Here is an 18237-nt window from a genome sequence, read left to right on the forward strand (position 1 = left end):
CAAGACATGTTCTCAAAATTCAGACAGTGGTATGTTTGATGGAGTCTTGTATTATGGGTGAAAAAACCAACATGAGAACCCAAACAATGAGTGGGAGGAAAAAAAAAAAAAAAAAGATGCCAAACAAACCCAACAGAAAACACAGTAAAAGTCCTACAGGTCCAACAGAAGCCACTGCCACCTCTAAGACATTCACTGAAAAACCAAAAGGCAGCAGAGGATGAAAGAAGAAAAAAAAAAATATGAAAGAGATGCACATCTGCCTCTCCTCGGCACTCCAGGTGACCTTTCGGTCGACTCCGTCATCAGCTTTATTGGCTGAACATCAGTGTCTCCTCTGGTGATCCCCCTGGTGGCTGATCCTGGAACAGCTGCTGCCCAGCCACATCAATTCATTTCCACACACTCCCCACACCCCCAACCCCCCTTCCCAGGTACCCTCGCAACAGGTGCCGTCATCCGCATCTAAAGGTCCGCCCCACAGGTTTGGCACACGACCACGCAAGTCAAACCAGGACCAAAAGTATTGCTCCTCCTGATAGTATTCGGTTCTCTTTAATATTATCTTATATAAATTACTCTTAAAAACATGAGAAACAAGATGCACGTGTCTGATAAACAGGAATTAGGCCCAATGAGTTCACTGTGACCGTCTTGATCATTCTTCTCTTTAATACCGTTTATTCTGTTCTAGCATAAGAGATGCCATTGGCCATATTTTTAAAAAAGCAAAACAATAAGATAGAAAGAAAAAAAAAAAAAAATAGTAAAACGGGTTTTCCCCTATTGCTTGCTCGCTTCCGTGAGTGGAAAAGAAAGCGGAAGGTAAGCATGGTCTCGTTAGTGCAGTAGAGTCTCAACCTCAGTGGGGCGTCTGGTCTCAAAATGCTGACGGCCATAAAACGGCCACACTGCTCTCTTCCTGAAACACATCTCACATCTCATTGGGCATGTCCTCGTGGTCGCAGGGGGACAGGTCTCCATTGGTGGTCACCGCAGAGTTGTCCTGGTAACCTGGGGGCATGAAGGCTAAAGCGTAGGGAAAGACACCGTGGCAAGACGCACGGTACGATTCCAGAGTTTTCTCCTGCTGCGAGCCCAGACTGCCGTCCCTCAAAGCCTGGAGCACTTCGGTACATATCTAATAATCACACATACAAACATGAGAAATTTAGCATCAGTCTTTTCATGATATCATAAAATATCACATTTTATACAGTTCCGTTTATGCTTATTGTACCTGAATGCTTCTGCCTGTTAGGGACTCGTTCAAAGAGGTAGCCAGCTCAGCCGCCATCCCCTCAGAAGAGGTGTCCAGAAAGAACATCATCTTAGCAGCTGCGTAAAAGAAAAAGGCAGATGCTATATGAACAGCTAAAAGAAATCAGTGGCACTCATACCAAAGGGTTTCACAGCAACAAAGCAATCAGAAGTCATTCATTTCTGGTCATTTGAGCGAAACACCAAATAACAGCCAACAGTACAGCAAAATTGTGACCTCCAGTGACTCAAATACCTAAATAAATCAACTAATATTTTACATAATGAAAACAAGGGCACACTGCGAAATATTCAGTGTTGTAAGGATATACACTGCTGTTTAAAAGTTCAATAAGATCAATACGATTATTAATGTTTTTTTAAAGAAGCGTTTTATGCTCATTAAGGGTGCATTTATTTGATCAGAAATACAGAAAAAAAAAAAAAAACAGTTATATTGTGATATAGTATTGCAATTTAAAATAGCGGTTTTCTATTCAAATATACTTTAACCCCTGAACTGTCACTTCCATTTTTGAACAGAGATGTGAAAATGAAGAATTCAAACCTAATTTTCTATAATTCATGAACGAAAACATTTTGTAATATGAATTTGATGTACATTTTCAAAGTAAATATATTGTCTGTTTTTAAAATGGCTTTCAAAGGGTGAATTTTGATATGTTAGGTTTTCAACCGATATAAAATCTGATAAAAAGGCAACAAGGAAGTCTGTTTATGACAAAGGTCAGAACTAGGCTTGCCACGATAGACGGTGTTACCGGTTTTAAGGCGCAACACCGGTGACATCACTTTTCCACCGTGACACCGTCTCCACTTTTTTTTTTTTTAAGTATTTGTTTTTTTATTCAATATTTATTTGAATTGAATGGAAAATATCATTCTAAATAATTTACTAAAGACGAGAGGATGTAATATAATTAAAAACTGAACATAGCTACAATGCATCATATTTCATTTATCACGTGAGGAGTTCACGAGTTCGCGCTTACATATAATAAACAGCGTAAAAGTTAAGCATGTTTGGCCGAGCCCGGGGCACTCCCCCTGCCCAGGGAGAGGGATGCTGAAAACAACAGATGATGAAAGACTGGTTGGCTATTTAAAGGGATTCTCTTGTAGTGCTTGGATAGGGAGTGTGATTGCTGATGGTGAATTGGCCGTATTAATTATCTGTGCGAGCTCCTCCCGAAATTTGTTAATAAAACATCACAACGAGAGTCGTCGAATTTACAGAAAGAGAATGGCGGACGATTTAGTGTCCAAAAGCAGCTGTTTGGCAATATTTTGGGTTCAAAGTTTTTTTTTGTAGTTTCGTTGTCGTCCATTCAAACAATTGATGCCGAATTGCCAATTCCCGCAAAACTGAAAGTGAAAGTATAATATGCACGCATTTATAAGCTATTTAAAAGCAGAAAAAAGAGGAAACCCCCACCCCCACGGTGATACCGTTATTACCGGTGTTGTCGCGTGCCGATTAACCGGTGGGGAAATTTCCTCATCGTCACAACCCTAGTCAGAACTCCTGTTGTGAAGTAGATTTTTGAGGTGCACTTTTGTCATAAATTAATCATTTGTAACACAAAAAATATAAAATATCTATTTAGGAGCCTTAGACCTTTCCAACAATATATGTGACTCTGGACCACAAAACCAGTCATAAGGTTAAATTTTACAAAACTGAGATTTATACATAATATGAAAGCTCAATAAATAAGCTTTGTATTGATGCAAAGTTTGTTAGGATAGGACAATATTTGGCCGAGATACATCTATTTGAAAATCAGGCATCTGAGGGTGCAAAAAAATAAAAAAACTGAGAAAATCACCTTTAAAGTTGTCCAAATTAGGTTCTTAATGCATTTTACAAATCAAAAATTACATTTTGATATATTTACAGTAGGAATTTTACAAAAAATCTTCATGGAACATGACCTTTACTTAATTTCCTAATGATTTTTGGCATAAAAGAAAAATCTAAAATTTTGACCCATGCAATGTATTTTTGGCTATCTCTACAAATATACCCCAGCGACTTAAGACTGGTTTTGTGGTCCAGGGTCACATATAGTTTGTCATGATTAGATTAGGACTTATTTGTAAAATGGTGAAGTAACTTAGGCGTCCTACAGGGTGGATGGGTGACAGTTAAGGGGTTAAAATACAATTTATTCATGTGTTGCAAAACTGAATTTTCAGAAATCATTCTAATATGCCGATTTATTATAAATGTTGGAAACAGTTGTGCTGTTAATTAATTTATTTTTTTGGAACCTGTGATGCCTTTTCAGGATTCTTTGAGTAAAAAGGTTAAAAACAACATTTGTTTAAATTTGAAAGCTTTTGTAAAGATATAACGCTACTTTTTAACGGTCAGTAAATAATAAAATCCTTGCTGAATTCCTTTCGAAAAAAGAGGAGTGTTAAAATTGATAAACAGTGATAGTAAAGACTTATATTGTAGGAAAGATTTATATTTTGAATAAATACTTTTTCACGTTTTATTCATTAAAAAATCCTGAAAAAAAAAATATCGCAGGTTCCAAAAAAATATTAAGCAGCACAACTGTTTCCAACATTGATAAATCAGTATATTAGTATGATTTCTGAAGGATCGTGTGACACTGAGGACTAAAAAAATTATTTTGAAAATTTTGCTTTGCTAAATTATATTTTAAAGTACACTGAGATTGTGAAATATTACAATTTTAAATAATGGTTTTGCATTTATATTTTATTTAAAAATATCACTCATTCCTATTAAAATTAAGGACTCTTGGATGAACAGAAATTTACATTACAATTACAGTACAAACATAAATGCATTTACTGTCACTTTTGATCCATTTGAATAATTCTTTTATAAAAAACATTTATTTTACTTGTTCAATATTGTTATTTAATATATCAAAAGAACTGAAGATAACATTACATTTTGTAACATTATACAAGTATTTTAATCAATTTAACAATATTTCAGAAAAAAAAAAAAAATCTAAATGCCAATTTCAACTGTATTATTTATGTAATAATTAGTGTTATATACACACAAACACACACATATACATTTTATCAACCCTTTTACCGAAACTGTACACTTAAGGTGCTTTTCCACTGTTGGGTCAAATGGTTCTAAAAATGATAAGGAACAGTTTCAGTTATGTTTCCATCGGTTAGCTAACTGTGCTGGCACAATGTTTGTAGTGCTTGGTCAGTGGTCAGCCTGATAAGTGCTCTATTTAAGCTAAGGAAACAGAATTATCTGATCATCCTCCATAACGTGATCGCTATTTACATGTCATAACGCTAGTAAACACTAGCATTATCAAGGCAACAACTGACGCATTTGTATTACATTTGTTTTCAGCCCCACAGTGGAAAATGAAACCATATACGTTCCGCGTGAGCTGGATCGGCATGGAATGGAAAAAAACGGTTTTAGAAATGAATAATGTATTTAAAAATATGACTCAGTCTTCATTAGAGATATGTTAAGGGCTTGTCGATTATTGTCAATCTCCTCCGCTCTACTGTGGTTCCCAAAAGTTCACTAACGTCATAAAGTGTGTACCTGCAACTCTGTGTGGTATTGAGTTTGCATGTTTGCTCAGGAAGTTCTTGTTGAAAGTCTTGGGGTCACTCTCTCCAAACAGTTTTGTGATCTCCTGCTTCAGAACCATCTGCACTGCCTCCGGCATGTCCTTACTGTCCGACACTGAAAATAGACACAAAGCTTAGCATTCTTTTGTCCCATGTGAGAAAACTATATGCGTCTTTACGTACCTCCTTTGAAAAATCGCACCAAACACTGGTGGAGCCAGGGGTGATCGGGGTCCAATGAGTAAGCTCTCTTCACCGACTGCAGCATCAAAAGATACTTCTCTACAAAGACAAACACAAATGATGAGTTTGTAATCACACATCTTAAAACATCATGAATCACGATGCTGAAGTTGATCATTGTGCTCACCTTTCCTGAGGTAGATCTCAAAGGCCAGCAGGTGCGTCTCTATTTTATTCTTTACTAAGTTCTTCAGAGGAGTCAGGAACTTAACCGCTTCCTCTAGAGGATTCTCAACCTACAGACGAACAGCACATTCTAGTGAACAAAATTAAACACTTCATCCTTCAAAGTACAAGTGGCTTTGTCGACACACACCTTTGCCAGTTTTTCTGGTATGAGCTCCTCTTTAGGTCCTCCAATCTCCTCCTCATCCTCTTCCTTTTTCTTCTTTTGGTTCTTTAGCTGTTTCTCTTTTTCGGCGTTCTTCTTTTCCTCCTCTAACTGGGCTTTCTTTTGGGCACGTCTCTGTTTGTTGCGCAATTTCTTCAGCTCCTTATCAGTTAGGTTGGCTACAGAATAAACAGTTGGTAAGAAAACAAAACTCACCTCACTTTTCTGTCATTTTTTAAAGTTTGCATGTGTTTTGTGTACTTGACGGTACCATTGTCGGCCTGTGACTCCTTGTTGTCATCAGAGAGCGGGTTATCGTGAAGGCTGAGGTAGATCTCGATGGCTGTACGTGCTGCCTTGAAGTAGAAAGGGTGCATACGCAACACGTCCTCTAGTTTGAGCAAATCCACATAAGAACGCAACGTCATCTTACGCATACAGTATGTGTGGAAGTCGAACTGGTCGTCTGTTATCTCCACAAAATGCTGTGAATGGCAAAAGAGGAAAGTGTCAGTTAAATCTATTCTGCTCGAACTCTAAACTACAGATTTCGCATAGACGTATTCACAGTGCAAGTTTGCTAACTACAGCTCAAATAAATATCTGATAGTATCAAATTCTAGAAGACCTACCCTTTCAATTTCATGGCACTTCTTCAGCACTTCTCCATATTTGTTCAGGGACTTGTAGGCCAGAGCACATTCCGTCTGGAACCACATGCACTGCATCTCATTCAGATTCTCTACCGCCGAGGTTCCTTCCTGCAGGTGATAAAAATCGGATACACTCAGACTGATGTATGTTTGATAATGAGACACTTGGAAAAAATGAAAGGGATAGTTCACCCAAAAATAAGAATTCTGTCATTAATTACTCACCCTCATGTCATTCCAAACCAATAAGACTTTTGTTAATCTTCAGAACTCAAATTAAGATATATTTGATGAAATCCAAGAGCTTTCTGATCCTGCATAGATAGCAACGCAACTGACACGTTTAAGGCCCAGAAAGGTAGTAAGGATATCGTTAAAATATGTGATATGTCCATGTGACATCAGTGGTTCAATCGTAATTTTATGAAGCTATGAGAATACTTTGTTTGCAAACAAAACAAAAATAACGACTTTATTCAACAATTTCTTCTCTTCCGTGTTATTTTTGTTTTCTTTGCACACAAAAATTATTCTCGTAGCTTCATAACATTCACATGTCACAGACTATTTCAAAAAATGTCCTTACTACCTTTCTGGGCCTTAAACGCTTAGATTTCATAAAAAATATCTTAATTTGTGTTACAGGTCTTACAGGTTTGGAATGACATGAGGGTGAGTAAATAATTTAAAAGGTCATTATGGAAATTGTAGGGTAAGCAAATCCCAACTTTCAGTTACAAGGGAAAATTTAGCTATTGGTTAAATCATTATGAGTCAGTTTTTTTTTTTTCTGTAAAATGCACTAAACTGAATATGCTTTTGGCTGAAAGAGAAACAAAATGTTACTGCTTTCAGTGGTTCTAAAATGTAATCTTAACCGACATTTTACTATTTCAGTCTTTCTGGAGTTGTACTTGCAAGCCAAGAAAACAGCTGCCAGAGGCAATGCCTCCAAATGAACAGATTAGTATTTTAAAACGACTTTAAAAAGTACCTAAAAAACCTCACTAGTTTTAAAAAGTTTAGTAAGATTTTTTTATGTTCAAAAGATGTCTCTTGTGCTCATCAAGGCTGCATTAATTTGATCAATAATGCAACAAAATCAATATAATATTGTGAAACATTATTACCATTTTAAAAATTTTTAAAGTCTTTTGATCAATTGAACGCACCCTTACTGAATAAAAGTATTCAATTCTTAGAGTAAAAATCTAACTGCCTGGTTGAACTGTATTATACAGTCAAACCAAAATTTATTAAGACACCATTTCTTACATTATCACAGTTTATTCGCTATAGTTTAGAAAATGCTAATAAAATATGACAAGAACTCAAGAGTTAAACTGTCAGAACAAATTCAGTTTGATAATGTCAGATAACTTTGATAGAAAGGTATGTAATGGATTACAATCAACCAAAAATTCAGACAACTGTTAGTATGACAATATTTACACAACTATCAATACTTTGTTGACCAATTACCAAGCAATGCTTAAATTAGTTTAGGCTGTGGTGTAAAGTTTGCATTAGCAACCAAAGAAAAAACACTTAAGCAAAACATGGTTAGGTCAAAGTGTCTGAATAATTTTTGGTCCCAAATTTGTATCACTTTTACTGGTAGTCCACTATATGAAGAATTTTTGAGTATAATGTCACAGTGCTATCCTCACATACATAAATGAACTTCAGTGTCCTGCACCTAACTAGTAAGAATATATAAAAAAGTATATCTGGTGTCTGAATAATGTCTGGTTTGACTGTATACGTAATAACTAGTGTTATTTTAAGTGCGTTATCACAAGCATGTGACCTTAACCATACTAACCCGTGTGAACTTGGAACACATCTCTTCAGCCTCTTTGATAAGTCCAGCCTTGAGCAAATACTTGGCACACTTGGAGTTGATGAAGCGGTCAGCAGTGTCCAGAGCCTGGGCTTCGTCCATCCAGCGAGCAGCTTCGCGGATGTTACCCGCATGCTTTTTAAGAGAACAAGACATGGAAACTAAAGTCACCCTCTCATGTTCCATGTAATGGCTTCTGTCTTGAGAAACACTTGTTAAATCTAATAGTAACTCAAACTGTTTCAATGACCCAAGTGTGTTTTACCTTGTATATCTTCGCTTTGATGACGAAGAGCTCTATGAGGGTGGGGGTGCTTTCAATGGCTGTGTTGATGTATTCAAGGGCAAGCGTCTGTTTGCCGATATGGTTGAAATGCTGGGCCAGGAAATACTGAACCCACAGTAAAGTAGTAGGCGGCTCTATTTTCCCATCATCTACAAAATAATCATCGCATGTTCACTGTTGAGAACTTTAGCACCATTACCGTAACTGCCATCCGTTATCAAAATCTGTTTATGTACTCACCATTTTGGTTGAACATTTTACAGGTTCTCAAACTTTTTTCATAGCCAACGACTAATTCCTCAATTATTGCTACCTGTAGAAGACAGGAGTATGTTTTTAAAAAAAAACTGTGTCTTTTCTTATACAATAAACCTTTATACACTTCGCCCCATCTCACCTTGTCTTTGAGGTGGTAGAGTGATTTCAGTGTGGTAAAGACAGGCGGGCATCCTTTGCTGAAGTTCATCCTCAGGTAGCGATCCAAACACTCTCTAAACTTCTCACCTGCGAGAGCCAAATGTGGTCATATATACACACGGAGACATTATGAGAGCATAACAGCCCTATTGATTTGACAAGACTGGCGCTGACCTGTGAGGAAGCTGAGAGGAAGTCTTCTTGGCACCAGGCCTTTAGGATACTTAACCCAGGCATCTTCATAGATTTTCTGCTTCTCCTCAACACTCTCTGAAAGCAGACATAGAGTAAGGGACTAATAGAAATGAAAATCAGCCAAGATTTGCTGTGTTCAGAAAAATGTGCCTACTTGGTTTGAGTGCTTTCTCTAGCCCTTGATAGTAGCTCCAGTTCTCAGGGTTTCTCTCCAGCAGTCGGTGGTAGACCTCCGTAGCTTCACCAGCCCGGTCTAACTTGAGAAGCAGCTCTCCTACACACATACCAACACACGTTGCTTTAAAGAAACTGCGACAGCTGATGATAAACAAGGTCATGACACACAAAGGGATGCCAACACTGGAAATATACGTAATGTGTGAGGTTGAGCTAGTGCAAGACGAGCATTTGTGGTTAAAAAAGTATATAAATTTGTATTTTTCTTAGAAAATGACAGATTGTTTTCCTAGATAAGACCCTTATTCCTCGGCTGGGATCGTGGAGAGCCTTTTGAAGCTGCATTAAAACTGCAATTTGGACATTCAACCCGTTGGCCACTATTAAAGTCCACTATATGAGAAAAATCCTGAAATGTTTTCCTCAAAAACCTTAATTACATTTTGACTGAAAAAAGAAAGACATGAACATTTTGGATGACATGGGGGTGAGTAAATTATCAGGAAATTTTCATTCTGGAAGTGAACTGGAAGTCAATTTCAGCATCACAACATTGAATTGTCCAGCATTTAAATATATATATATATTAGTGGTGGGCCGTTATCGGCGTTAACGTGCTGCGTTAACGTGAAACTCTTATCGCGCGATAAAAAAAATATCGCCGTTAATCTATTCTCAAATTTGGGTTGGGAGCTGGGTCTAAACTACGCAAGCTATGATGACTTTCACCTTGATAGTTTAACGCGGATGTATACCGAAGACTGTAGAATATGGTCGCGCGTTTAAGTCTCCTCCGCCAAAACACAGACGGGATCACGTCGTCCTCCATTCATAAAAACCGAATCTACTATAGCGAAATGCCACGTGAATTCGTCGTTTTTTGGATTCATAAATCAAATGTTGGTCAGTCACTTAATTCAAATCGCGATATGGACTAGTGTATGTGAAAACTGAAATGCAAAAAGACCGTTTTAATATGAATCCGGTATGTTCCGTTTGCCTAGCTGTATGTATGCATTGCGGAGACGAGCTTTTACTACATGCATACTGAAACACACGTGACGCTCCCGGTAATTTTTGGCATTTTCATCTCACATGAACAGATAAACTCAGTCTCCCAAACTGCTGTGAGTGTCACTTTTACCGTTTCATTTGAGAAAACTAGCATCATATCATACTGTATACAGAAACTTCACGGCAACCTGTCAAAATGAAAGTACGGTGTAAAATGTAATGGGCTGGGTAGGTGTTGACGTTAAAAAAACACAATCTAATAGGGAGAAAAAATAATTTCATTGTTAGTTAGTTAGTAAACACAAGTACATCTAATTGAACATAATTTTCATCAACAAATTATCATAGAACAGCTTTATGAGCTTTATGATCCATTCTCAAAGACTTTAAGTCATTATTTGGGTAGCACACATATTCTGAATGCCTTCAGCAGAATTCAAATTAGCCATTTTAATCTAGATTAATCTAGATTAATTCCAAGATTTAATCTAGATTAATCTAGATTAAAAAAATTAATCTATGCCCACCCCTAATATATATATATATATTAATTCTGAGATTTATTTTATTAAAGGGATACTTCAACCAAAAATGAAAATGTGATGTTTATCTGCTTACCCCCAGGGCATCAAAGATGTAGGTGACTTTGTTTCTTCAGTAGAACACAAACAAAGATTTTTAACTTAAACCGTTGCAGTCTTTCAGGCATATAATGGCAGTCAATGGGACCCAAAGCTTTGAGATTTAAAAACATACACAGATCAAACAAAATTAAACCTTGTGGCTTGTGTCGATACATTGAGGTCTTAAGACATGAAACAATCAGTTTGTGCAAGAAACTGAACAGTATATATATATATATATATATATATATATATATATATATATATATATAACCTCTGATCCACAGCAATGTCCAACTTAGGGATGGGCATTTCTGATCATATTTCATTTCGAGTAATCCACAGGTTTGAGAAACAAGTACTCGATTAATCGGGGGTGGAGTTTAAGCAAGGGGCGGGGTGTTTGCGTCACAGTATACAGTAAACATTTAAAAGAAATAACAGCATGAGGTGAAGCTGAAGCGCTTTTTCTACATGACGCATTGTATATAAAATTAATCACATAGCCTATACATAAATATGTAAATGTTATATTACAAATTGTATTTATCTACACAAAATGCATGTGAGCTTGAACTACGTGGCAATCATAAAGTAGTGGGTGCGCTTCTCCCGTTACTTTAAAACAACGGCAACTGAAGCTAGGTCAGATATCGCTGCGTGCTTTAGAAGCCATTTTCGCTCTGTGCTCTGGTCTTGTCTCTAGACCGCAACTTCTAATAGCCGTAACCAATCAAATATCAGACTACCGCCCAAATACCAGCATAACCAATCAGAAAGAATGAAAGTAGTTTAATTTTTAAAAATGCATTTTTAGAGCCAATCGATCGTCATTTTCATGCTCGATTGTCGCTGATGGGTTCGAGTAATCGATTAATCGAGTACTCGTGCACATCCCTAGTCCAACTGTCCTGAGCACGTTCACATCAGCGGGTGCGTGACGAAGAGCAAGCAACCATAACTTCAATTGATCAGCATGTTGACTCGTCACGCACAGTTGGACATTGCGGTGGATCAGAGGTAAAAAATGATATAAATACTGTTCAGTTCCTTGCACAGACTGATTGTTTTGTGTGTTAAGACCTCAATGTATCATCACGAGCCGCAGAGTTTAATTTGGTTTTGTCTGTGTATGTTTTTTGGCTCTCAAATCCATGGGTCCCATTGAATGCCATTATATGACTGACAGACTGCAATCTTTGTTTGTGTTCTACTGAAGAAACATCTCGGATGCCCTGGGGGTAAGCAGATAAACATCAAATTTTCATTTTTGGGTGAACTATCTCTTTAAATACGGGTTTGTTTTAAATACAAGCTAAGTAAGCATTAGATCACAGCAGATCAGTGTAAATGCAAAAATCTGAAAAAATGAGAACGCACAGATAATTATCAGATCAGCCAGGAAAAACTGCCGATAAGCAATGTACATGCATATAAAACACACACCTCGTGTCTCCTCTACAGCCAGTTTGTCACATATCTGTTTTTCATAGTTGGTCAGGTGATCGAGAGCTTCTTTGGTAAGCCCGGCCTCTCTCAACAGCTGATTCTGATAAAGCAACAGCTCACTGTACTCGTAATCCACCTTATCTGGAGACGTCTGAAACACAATCAACAACAAACCTCAGTGGCATCCAAAAGCAAACTCTTGGTGGTATCCCCTACTAAGCTGCCTGCAACAATAAACTTAGTTTAGATGACAACAGACAAGAAGCGGGGGGAAAAAATACCTGTTGTGTTTTGCGGAACTCCTCCACGATCTTAGCCGCCATCTCATAATCTTCTAGCAGGTGGTACGCGATGGCATAACCAATCCAGGAGGCTCGTTGAGCTGGCCGCAACTGCAGTAACTGGTACCTAGTCTCCTGTGAAGGAGAAAATGTTATGAATTATATGTGACCCTGGACCACAAAACCAGTCATAAGGGTCTGTTATTTTTTAACTAATATTTATACACCATCTGAAAGCTGAATATATAAGCTTTCCATTGCTGTATGGTTTGGTAGGTTATGATAGGACAACATTTGGCCAAGATACAACTATTTAAAAATCTGGAATCTGAGGGCGCAAAAAAAATCTAAAAGACTAAGAAAATTGCCTTTAAAGTTGTCCAAATGAAGTTGAGTTTTGATATATTTATGGTAGGAAATTTACAAAATATCTTCATGGAACATGATCTTTACTTAATATCCTAATGATTTTTGGCATAAAAGAAAAAAAATATTATTTTGACCCATATAATGTATTGTTGGCTATTGCTACAAATATACCTGTGCTACTTAAGACTTGTTTTGTGGTCCAGGTTCACATATTATGACCATAACAATTTGAGTGAAAGGATGACTTTGGAAAAAAAAATTATTTTTACTGGCTTGATCCATGGAACACATGGAAGCACTTACATTCAAAATAACTTACCCTGTAACCTTCGAGGTCTCTCATTTGGATCTGCAGCAGTGAAAGATCTCTAAGGATTTGCAGATTGTCTTTGTCCCATTTAAGAGCATTCCTGTAGCACTTGATGGCCTCGTCATACTTCTTATCCGAGCGCTGAAGCAAACCATACACATGCCAACCTGAAGAAGAGTTAAGGACAGGAAACAGCACTGCGCCTAGGACTGTACGATTTCGGGGGGAATTTAATTAAATCACAGCCTTCGCAATTTGACTAGACCTTATTGTGATCAGTTATATTTTGACTAATCATGCAATCCTGATTGTACCTATTCTTTGAATTACATTGTGAGGTAATCCATACAGCCATACAAGTGCCAGACAACTGAGATTAAAGGTCCACTGAAATGCTTCATAACACGCAGCGTTATTCTACGCGTTGACGTATCAAGCAGTCCCGCCCCCTTTTTTAAATAGCCAATAGCGTTTTGTTTATATATATAATGACACAGCGTGAAACCAGACTACTTTCGCCCCAATGGAAAGCATTTTTACACAGTCTGAATTGTTCCCTATCCCCTATATATTGCTTTATGTGCCATTCACCGTACAGTAAATACTAACTCTGTGAATAAATGACCAATTTCAGCCACAGCTTCAACGTCTATTTATTGTGTTGGGGGCGGGACGTTTTGGATTCTAGAAAGCATTTGGTTGGACAGAAAGTTTGTCATTGATGTCATCAAAATCACTGATCTATATTGGTTTTGAATTCTTATATCTTGTAAATGTGAATTTTGTCATTGCTTTGGAGCAATGACATCTTATAGATAACCTTAAAGGAGAGGTTCACTTCCAGAACAAAAATTAACAATTCATTTACTTACTCCCTTGTCATGCAAGATGTCCATGTCAGAAAGAAATTATGATTTTTGAGGAAAACAACTCAGGATTTCTCTTCATATAGTGGACTTCTATGGTGCCCAGAGTTTGACCTTCCAAAATGCAGTTTAAATGCAACTTCAAAGGGCTCTAAACAATCCCAACTGAGGAAAAAGGGTCTTATCTAGCGAAACAATGGGTTATTTAAGAAAATGTATATAATTTTTAACCTCAAATGCACATCTTGCCTAGCTCTGTGTGTACTCTGTATATTCCGGTTCAAGGCAGTTACAGTATGTTGAATATGGTATTACTATATGGAGAGAAATCCTGTTTTCCTCAAAAAAAAAAACAATTTCTTTACGACTGAAGAAAGAAAGACAAGGACATCTTGAATGACAAGGGGGTGAGTAAATTATCTGTAAATTTTTGTTCTGGAAGTGAACTTCTCCTTTAAGTCTAACATATTCATACTAAAATCCAGAAAACTTCCATTTTTATTTCATGGGGACTTTAAGAGTCAAAAAGTACCTTAAAATCAGGTGTCATCTTTTGACAGTGGAAAAAGTTTTAAGGATACAGACATGACTCTTCAGATCGTTTCGTAAGCCTCGTCGCACTAGGTCATACGCCTCCTCCTTTCGGCCCAAGCAGTTCAGAGTCAGTCCCTTCATTGCCAGGGTCTCTGCGGGATGGAAAAAAAAAAAAAAAAGATCATCATGTGCTTAAATGAATTAGCCATAATACTGACATGATGTCCAAGAACATGTCCGGCCTTACCTCCATGTTCGGCGAACTTTTGATTGGACAGGATCTGTTTGCAAAACTTGAGCCCATTTCTGTACTGCTTGTGTTCGTAGCATCTCTGCAAGACATAAAATGGAAAATCACGCTAATAATATCACTTTCACTGTGTATTAGACAAAATGAAAGTGTGGTTAGTGACGTACATCTTCCAAACACTTCAAACCACCTACAAAACCGCGAAGAAAGTAAGTGTGAGACACACAACAATTCTAATTACAAAATCAGGACACTCAGCGTGAATAGTTTTGCCACTGTGTAGAAGACGACATGAGAGAACACAAAGGTCAACAAAGTTCATTAACTCCTGCAAGGACATGAGCTGGATAATCAAGGCATCAAAGCCAGAAAAGAATCTGAGAAGAAAGCCACACCTTCTGTTACAACGTTGCCCGTAAAGATCTCCTGCTTACTGAGGTAACTCTTATTAAAGTAGTTCACAATGCTGCTAAAACTCCTGTGGCACGCTCAGAAAAAAGTTGATTGCAAACAGATTCCTATTTACTTTGGTCACCAGAACAGTTTAGACATCCCAGCAGAGCTGTGTGCCAAATATCGACATAACAGTAATGTGAAGGAATGCCCTCTGGCATAATCACGTTTAATGGACAGACCCGTTTGTTTGCACTGTTATCATAACTGAGTGAAAACGAATGCGTGCGTCTAAGAAATTAAATCACAATAGGACTTCTAGCAATTCAAGCTCCCTCCCTGTGACCGAACAGAAACAGATGTTACAAAACACAAATAAACTAACGTCAGATGACTTTCTGAATTTCTAACTCTGTATTCAGGAATAACAAAAATCAGGACTGTATCAGTAAAAACAACCATTTTATTAGTGCTCATTAATACACAGTACTAACAGAAGCAATGACTAGGCAAGTTGCTGTTGAGTCACTATGACCTAAAAACAACTCCTCAAAGCACAACGAGTTTCCCAACAACAAAAGTGCATCATTTGGATGTATAAAACTACTACTTATTGCCTTTTTATCGGAGTACTCATTTTACAAGCTGTATCCTAGACAGCTAAACTGCCTGGAAATGATCATAAATGTTTTCTATAGGCAAACATTTAACTATTTTTTGAAACACAGCCAACCTGTCAAGCTAGTCAGCCTCCTGCAGGACGTTCACTTTTGGTTTCTGTGTGAAGCTCAAATCTAAAGTTAGTAAATCTCAGTAAGTGTAACACTTTAATCGTTAACACAATATATCCAGTATAGCAAGTAATTTATATCTATATTAACTGAGTCATCTTGCAGATTACACCCACTTTTGGTCAATCAAAAGCCTTCCAGAACGATATGTCCTTCCTTGGTAACTAACAAATCATGATTTCTGAACTAAAGTTTCTATTTTCTAATATTGTACACTACCACTCAACAGTTTTTGAACAGTAAGTTTTTTAATGTTTTTCCAGTGTCTTCTCATTTATTTGATCCAAAGTACAGCAAAAACAGTACAATTCTGAAATATTTGTACTATTTAAAATAACTGAATATACTTTAAAATGTAATTTATTCCTGTGATTTCAAAGCTGACTTTTTAGCATCATTACTCCAGGATTCATTGTCACATGATCCTTCAGAAATAATTGTAATATGCTGATTTGCTGTTCAAAAACATTTATTAGGTTGCAAACAGCCGAGCAGAATTTTTCAGGTTTCTGTGATAAATAGAAAGTTTAGAACAGCATTTATCTTAAATAGAAATCTTTTGTAACATTATAAGTATAATCACTTCAATGATTGAATGATCAATTTAAGGCATTACTGCTAAATAAAATTAGCAATTTTTGCAATTTCTTTACAAAAAAAAAAAACTATACTGACTCCAAGCTTTTGAACGGTACAGTGTATAATGTTACAAAAGATTTTTATTTCAGATAAATGCTGATCCTTAGATCTATTTATCAAAAATCCTAAAAAATATACTCAACTGTTTTAAATATTGATAATAACGATACTAAAAATAATAAATGTTTCTTGAACAGCAAATCAGCATATTAGAATGATTTCTGAAGGATCATGTGACACTGACAGAGTAATGATGGTGAAAATTTTGATTTGATCACAGAAATAATTTTAAATAGAAAGCAGTTATTTTCAACAGTTAAAAATAGTTCACAATATTACTACTTTTGTATTTTGGATCAAATAAATGCAGGCTTGAAGATACTGTTCATAAACTTTTGACTGGTAGTGTATATGTTAACAAATGTAAGGTTTCACCATTATTACAATTAACATTTTAATTGTTAAACACAATATATCCAGTATACCAAGTGATTAATATCAAAATTCTATTCAGAAAGCTTTCCAGAATATGTCCTTCCCTTAATATGACTGACAAATCATGATTTCTGAACTAAAACTTTTATTTTCAAATATTTTACTTATAGTTTACTTATGTATGGTTAATGTTAACGCATGGCCTGTCCAGTTAGGATCTGACAGCAGATTTGAGACGTAGCGTTCAGGTAGCAACTAAAATGTCAATGCACAATAATGGTGTATATAAAGTCATGTTTTTCCAATAAAGCTTGAATGACAAATCTGTAAACAACACACTATTGCAACTCTGTCTTCGTGTGTTTCATACGCTGCTGTTATTTTGAGTTTGTGTTGCTTTAAATGCATTAACTTACATTCTGTTCACTTGCACGCTGACTAATCGATTCAAGCCCGTGTTTTGACATGACTTAGTGCATGAAACCTTTAAACAACACCTTGTTGTTAATGCAACTTTATAGCATTGTTTAATGTGAATTCCGTCCACACAGCTATCAAATCACTGATCTTTGTGCTTAACTTGCTAAGCAGTTAGCTGCTCTGTGTCGGGCAAGTTCATCTGCTCTCAAAGTGCGTGAACGTGCATGAGCTAATAGTCATGTTACGAGTATTAAAGCAATGCCAACGCTCTCTGTTAGCATGCAAAAGACTCCTGGGAGGTTTCTCTTGAGGTCAGCAGAGAGAGATCCTGGCTAAAATAGGAAGGCGACTGAGACACGCTTGATTTCTATTATTAACAATCCAGCGTTCGTTTGCAGATATATTTCCCCCAACTTACCAATATTCTCTTAAAGAGAGCGTTCTCCTTCGGCGGCAGAGTTACCGAGGGCATGCTTCTTCTACTTCTTGGGTGTTGATCACCGTGACTTTGTTCTGATCATGAATCGGAATCCGTGATTCTCTGGCCGGATTGTCTGCGGTATCGTAAAAGCCCCCCGAACTTCGCTGTCTGGGGCTTCTCGCCTTCACGTGGTGACAGCAGGCCCCCCTTCAGAACCAAAATGGCGACGCTGCTTCTCCCCGGGTCAAGCGGTAAACTGCGCATGCGCGGAGTGTGCAGCATTTCCGAGGCGGGGATGAAAAGGTGGAAATTATTTTTTTTTAAATATATTTTACATTAAAAATATAATTATACGAAAAAATATATATAACTTAAAATGAACTGATAGTGTTAAACTGGCGATTTTATTCTAATTA

General features: G+C 37.0%; 1 protein-coding gene across 1 annotated transcript; it reads right to left on the reverse strand.

Annotated features, from left to right (window-relative positions):
• Nucleotides 1–18: 18 nt before the first annotated feature.
• On the reverse strand, nucleotides 19–18095 carry naa15a (N-alpha-acetyltransferase 15, NatA auxiliary subunit a). Its single transcript, XM_073820066.1, has 20 exons — nucleotides 17819–18095; nucleotides 14720–14804; nucleotides 14520–14624; nucleotides 13082–13239; nucleotides 12394–12528; nucleotides 12110–12263; nucleotides 9004–9123; nucleotides 8829–8924; nucleotides 8635–8741; nucleotides 8478–8550; nucleotides 8217–8386; nucleotides 7934–8086; nucleotides 6088–6216; nucleotides 5727–5940; nucleotides 5441–5634; nucleotides 5252–5360; nucleotides 5065–5163; nucleotides 4853–4996; nucleotides 1241–1338; nucleotides 19–1141 (listed from the first exon to the last, which is right to left on the reverse strand). The coding sequence occupies exons 1-20, from the start codon at nucleotides 17870–17872 to the stop codon at nucleotides 935–937; spliced, it is 2604 nt and encodes an 867-aa protein (XP_073676167.1). The 5' UTR covers nucleotides 17873–18095; the 3' UTR covers nucleotides 19–934.
• Between the last annotated feature and the right edge of the window lie 142 nt (nucleotides 18096–18237).

The sequence above is a fragment of the Garra rufa genome, chromosome 16 (genome assembly GCF_049309525.1).
Source record: "Garra rufa chromosome 16, GarRuf1.0, whole genome shotgun sequence".
In the NCBI taxonomy this organism is placed as follows: domain Eukaryota; kingdom Metazoa; phylum Chordata; class Actinopteri; order Cypriniformes; family Cyprinidae; genus Garra; species Garra rufa.